The following is a 6,117-nucleotide window of genomic DNA, read 5'->3' on the forward strand; positions in this document are numbered from 1 at the left end:
ACAAAAAGTGAGCTCCCACCGGTTGGCCCAAACCATCCAGGCCTCCCAGGAAACCCCCCACCTCGGCCAACGGAGCCATGGGGGAACGGCGGAGCCTCCGAGCATGGATGGGGAACCGAGCCGGGACCGGTGGCTGAGCCAGGCGGTGGGGTGGCGGCGGTCCGCCCCGCGCCTGTGTATATATATACGTGGGTCCCCCTGACATATGCTAATGCGGGGAGGGCTGCGTTTGAAATTGTAAACCGGCTGCTTCTCCAACACACACCCCCCCCTTCAACCTTCTTCCCCCCCTCCCCGCTCCTTCTCCCGCCCCGCACCTTCCTCTGATGTGAGCGGGCGGCGGGGAGGGAGCTGCCGCCGCCCCTCCCGCAGCCCGGGCAGGCACCCCGGGGAGGGGGGGACAAGGGGGGGGACGGGGAAAGGGGGGAGGACGTGGCCCCCCCTCCTCCTTGCGCGGAGAGGAGCGTAACGGGCAGCGGGAGGCGGCGGAGCCTTCCGCGGACAGGTGCAAGGAGAGGCGAGGAGGGGAAGAAGGAGAAAGGGCGTTACCTGAGGGTGAGACCTGCCCAGACACACATGAAAGGGGGAAAAAAAAAAAAAAAAGAAAAGAAAAAAAGAGAAAAACACAAAGATCTGACAGTTTTACTCCCTGTTTCTGAAGCGCTAATAAAACGTACACGCATTACCCTCGCCTTTTATCGCTCCAGCTACAAGGAGGGGAATTTCGACAGAAATTGGCATCGTCAGGGAGGTGTTTTCCCCTCTGCAAACTCTGCCTCGCGTCTAATTCATCACGGACGTGACATGAAACCGATCCATAGCGTTTGGATATCGATACAACAACTTAAAAAAAAAAAACATAAATGAGCGGACCCCTAGTTTGGGATAAATATTTTCAGAACCTGGAGAGATGAAGAAAGAAAGACTGAGCGATGGCTCATCTAATCTGTCTTCTTTGGGGATTTGCATTGGGACTGTCACCAAAGTCACAGAATCACAGAATCTTCTAGGTTGGAAGGGACCTCAAAGATCACCTTGTCCAACCGTCAACCTAATTTTGACAAAAATAAACACCCACACAACAAACAAAAAGCAACACCATCACTAAACCATACCTCCCAGCACTACATCAACCCGTCTTTTGAACACCTCCAGGGATGGGGCCTCAACCACCTCCCTGGGCAGCCCATTCCAATGCCTGATAACCCTTTCGGTGAAAAAAATTTTCCTATTATTCAGCTTGAACCTCCACAAATTACCCACAACATCATCTACTGGATGACCTCTGTTGTCTTTCTATGGTGTTTTGAATCGGTTTAGGACTTCATTCCAGATGAGCATATGCATTTTTTTTTTCATCCCCAAAGCAGAATAGGTCATGGGTGCAAATATATCGGTGGAACACACGTTCATTATCAGCAATGGTAAAACAACAGTATATTAAAACTCAGAGCTTGACTTTTGCCACCTTTGTTGCTTTTTTCCGTAACGTCTAATGAATTTTAGGGCTCAAACTACGTGACCCATCTTAGCGTTCAAAATACGCTACGCAGTTCCTCGCCGATGTTATACTAGAGTATAAAATGCAAAGATCTTTCATAGTTAATTCTTTCAAAAGTTTGAGAGAATCGCCCAGCGGTTTAAGGTTTCATTTAAACAAAAAAGTTGCAGAGAATCATGAAAGATTAGTTCTCCCGTCTTGCTCCCTGGTCTTTTCAGTCACAGTCTGAATCTGAGAGATCAAATGGATTTGACTGCTTAGCTTTATTTGCTACGGAGAGCACGGGGCTAATTAATTGGCAGGTGCTTTAAAGCAGGTAATGCTACACCTTTTCATCATTGCAGTCCTAAGTACTGCCCCTGTGTGCACCTGAAGTATAAAAAGGCTGCTTTAAAGCAAGTGATTTACTGTGGAGGGATTTAAAACTGAAAAAACTAACGCTAAATACAATGATCAGATAAATCACCTCAGAAGAGAGCACAGGCGGACCTGCTCTGAAGGCACTTACAGATAGATGTTATATTATTTTACCTTTCAGATAACAGGAGCCTGTCATGTGGTGGGACCCAAAAATCCACCATAATCGAGATTTCAAAGCACATCTGTGTAAACATTATCACATCAGTGTAAAACATCAACCAATGAGCTTTCTCTTTGAACCAAATCTACTTAATTGCAGTGCTAAATCAAAGAAACAGATCAAAGTTGAATAATCTATATGGCACCTATTTCTCAAGTAGCCTGTACACTGATTACTCATATATACCTAAAACGTTTGAAACGTGCACCAAGTATTTTTATTGACATGACTGGCAGGCCGAGATCAAACTGTAATTAGCTCGTCACAGCTGCTAATTTGCAGGACATGCACTAGGATGGTACAACTAAAGGGAGGAGGTATATTCTTCTAAGCCAAAAGATGCTCCAGGATGGATAACGCGTCCGGGTCCAAGCAGTGCTCCCCAAGTCCTACGAACAGCAGAAGGCTCTTCTGTTGAGATGGCACCACTGTCCCCAGTAGAGAAGGGTGGGGTTTTTTTTAAAAATAAAAAATAAAAAAATCAGCCACCACACACGGGAAGACCCTTACAGCTAAATCTTTCCTGCTATATAATGGAAACATTTAAAGTAGAGTGGAATATACAACGATGATCTTTTCCGAGTGGAGTCTTTAATGTCTGGGCACTAAACCGGTTATGCTGTTTTTATAAAGTACCCCAAAAGAAACAAAAAGATAAGAATTTTTTTGGTGTTTGCCGTAGTCATGTGACAGGAAAAGATAACACTAAAGATTTTTTTTTCTTTTGCACCTTCTGAGACTATACCATGGGAAGTTAAATAATTTTGAAGAGTGTTTTTACAAGAGTATATAATTCAACTTAAAGTATACAGTACAATCTAATCAACTCTCTGTATACTTCCTAGAGACCACACTTTCAGGGGCGTTGAACAAACACATATGTGGCCGAGTTTTCATTTCCATAGCAAGCAGTTAGGGCTTCTATAGACAATATAATTACTGTATATTTCCTAAGAATAGTATATTGTCATAGGCATGACCTGGTGGCTACCAAGGGAGTGGAGAAAGCAATGGACTGAAATTTTTGTCTATGTATATATGTGTGTGTGTGTTTATATATATATAGAGAGAGAGATAGATCTATATATTTGTCAGGTTGGTTAAAAGAAAGCGGTTACTTGTAAAACTTTATGTCCTGCATTTTGTTGCACCTTTATTAATTTTAGAACTCCCTGACAACAGTCCTTTGCCATCCATAAAACTTGAATGATATAATAAAATATTGGCTGGGCAAATGAAGGGGGAACTCATGAATACATGAGGAAGCAGACACGGGGTAGAACAAAAACCACTGAGTAGAACATAAAGCTCGAGATACCTGTTTATCATGGTCAGTTCCAGATCCTTCCTAGATTTGGACAAGAAAACATGGTTGGCTGCTTTCAGCAAGATGAGCAGAACGTGCTGAAGTGACAGTGAGAACCTTTCAGAGCACTGCAAGTCTGAGTGAAATAAGGTGTGTTCTCGTGCAGGATTTCCTAGGAAGAAAAGAACAGAATCATTTTCAAGGCTCTGTGTACAAACCAGATCATAATCTGATGATCTAAAGCCTTTTCAATGCAATGCATACAGACTTTAAAAGCATTCTGAACTGATACAGTTGCAGGTATGTATGCAAGTATACATACATGTATATATAAATATATTGATCTATTTACAAAAGCTCAGATGAAGAAAAAGGAATGCTGAAAAAATATATTTTCCTATGGAAAGGAAGTTCTACATTTCTTCGCATTTTCTTTAAATGAAGACAGAAATTCATAGGACTTTTTAAGATTCATGATTTAATTATCCCTGTTCTTTGTGGATACACTTGAATAACTCCAGTATAAGCTCCCTAGGTTGTCAGCACACGTTTACATCCAGGTACATCCAGTGAAAATGGATTTTTTCCACATATATCAACATTCAAATGCCTCATTTGGCTGCTTTTGTATTAGTTCCCTAGGTTAACACTAGGGATAAAAACACTTTGGTTTATTTAAATTACATGGTTTCTGAATCTGTGCACGTAAGATGCGCAGGCAGCTCTCAGTTTGTGACTTGCTGCAGAAATAAATTGCACTCTTATTCCTAAGCAAAGATGTGACCAGGGAAGTTCTGACAACCTATCCAGGTGTAAGCACTTGCAGATGCGTATTGAATTTTTTGAAGTGGAAAAAAAAAAGATTAGCCTAAAGGTGTTATTGAAAAGGCATTAAAATGTGGCTAACCGATTTCAGGGAAACACTGTGAGCAGGGAGATAACTCATGGCTCATGTCTACAGTTTCGGTGACTGACGAGTCGCCCAGCAAACAGGTTTACTTTGGGACACCACCTTGACCAAAAGTGGTTTCTTTTCCAATCAAATGGAAAAATTAAACTTTTTTTTAAAAGGTCATATTGGTGAATGATGTCTCCTAATGAGGCGGATAAGACTGAAAAGATCCAAGAGCCACGTTCTACAAAATTTTCCAGACTGGACACTTAGTCATGTAACTACAGGAGAAATACCTGAGTTTCAGTCATGCTACACATCTGAAACTACTATTGTCCTGACACCTTAATATTGGCCTTTATATTGGCAGGGGGGTTAGAACAAAATGATCTTCAAGGTCCCTTCCAACTCCAATTGTTCTATGCTTCTATGATAATATCGTAACTACTAAAATGTTTCTTCGAAATAGAAAATGCATGAGTGTCTTAAACCCATTAAAATGAGTTACAATTTGTGTATTGGGAAAAATGAAAAAGTAAAACTGGCTGAAGCTTGGGAAGAACATATTTATATAAAGAAGGAAAAGATGCTGCAGCTGGCCATTGCAAAAAATGCCATAAGGTGTGCTGGGACTGGAAATGTCTGTGTGCAGCTTCTGAAGCTTCAAGGTAGAGGTGAGGTTGCACCATGGAGAATGCTGTAACATCCAATGGCCAACAAGGCCTGTGGCCCATCAGCAGCAGGTGGGGACAAAAGAACATGCTCATCTTTAACAACTGGCCTTTAACTAGTGCTTAGTGATGCCAAGGAGGCTGCTTGTGGCCAAGGATATTTATCAGAGGAGAAGCTGAGGACATGGACAGTGCGTGTGTGTTTCCTAATGAGAAACCCTTGTAACAGAAGGGTATAAAAGGATAGGAAATACTGGGGTCACTTCGCAATGAAAGGAACAGCAAATACGCTTGCAACGGGGGCAAGGAGAATCCCTCTTTTCTGAGAACCTGAGGTGGAAGGAGAGGTACCGGAGGGAGCGGTCTGGCAGAGCTGGGGAAGGCAGAATTTTCCAGCTGGTTGGTGTTTGGGGAATTCAGTAATTTAATTGGGTCCCAATGGAACAACGCAGCAAGCAATCAAACAGAAGAAACGTTACCTACATCAGCCTAAGGACGGTGAAGGACAGCATTATGCTCTGTCAGTCAGCTGTTCAGCTCCGTTTCACACTGTATTTCTAACAACTGTTCTGGTGGGACTAAGAGCCCAAGTGCCTAAATTTGTGGGACTAAGTTCTCCGAAGTGCTGAACTTTACAGCACAGCTCAAAATATTATGGAATAGTCCAACAGACCGTTTGTCAGCCTTCGATAAACACGTCAGCATGGCAGGCTCTGCTGTTGGATGTGGGTTTATCCGAAACAACCCTCACACTTTTACCTTCGGCCGTGTATCGGGGACGCACCAAGGGCTCCCAAGGCTTTGGGAACGGGCTGGGACATCACCAGGTTCCACGGGAGCGACGGAGCTTCGTCCCCCTGTGGATAAGGAGGATCCCGGGATGCTTTTAGGCCAGCCTTGGCGGGGAAACGGTGACCGGTCTTGAGGTTCACCTCCAGCCGTGAGGGTTTGGAGGCGAGCCAGCGTTGGGTGGAAGCCTTTCCTTCCTCCTGCCCCCGGGCCAGGGCCGCCCCCCGGCCACCCCGGGCAGGGAGGGAGGCGGAGGCGGTGGGGTGGGCCCAACCGGGCCGGGCCGGGGCGGCGGTGCCTCAGCCCGGCGGGGCGGGGACTGTCGGGGGCCTCCGTCTTCCCCACCCCTTCCCCGCTTCTCGCGAGGCTTCTGCCGGC

The 6,117-nt window shown here is 44.7% G+C and overlaps 2 protein-coding genes across 2 annotated transcripts in view; both read right to left on the reverse strand.

The window, feature by feature from the left end:
- Nucleotides 1-741, reverse strand: part of FGF20 (fibroblast growth factor 20) — a 5,661-nt gene extending 4,920 nt beyond the window's left edge. Inside the window, exon 1 of the mRNA XM_014945504.1 lies at nucleotides 678-741. Within this exon, the coding sequence (XP_014800990.1) occupies nucleotides 678-741 (64 nt within the window). The remainder of the gene's footprint in view (nucleotides 1-677) is intronic.
- Nucleotides 742-3,399: 2,658 nt separating this feature from the next.
- The window catches only part of LOC106889981 (formin-like protein 18), a 3,086-nt gene continuing 368 nt past the window's right edge, over nucleotides 3,400-6,117 (reverse strand). The window contains exons 2-3 of the mRNA XM_014945505.1: nucleotides 5,710-6,037; nucleotides 3,400-3,559 (exon numbers count right to left, since the gene is read on the reverse strand). Of these exons, the coding sequence (XP_014800991.1) occupies nucleotides 3,508-3,559; nucleotides 5,710-6,037 (380 nt within the window). The 3' untranslated portion in view covers nucleotides 3,400-3,507. The remainder of the gene's footprint in view (nucleotides 3,560-5,709; nucleotides 6,038-6,117) is intronic.

Source organism: Calidris pugnax, unplaced genomic scaffold, assembly GCF_001431845.1.
Source record: "Calidris pugnax isolate Ruff unplaced genomic scaffold, ASM143184v1 scaffold58, whole genome shotgun sequence".
NCBI lineage: Eukaryota > Metazoa > Chordata > Aves > Charadriiformes > Scolopacidae > Calidris > Calidris pugnax.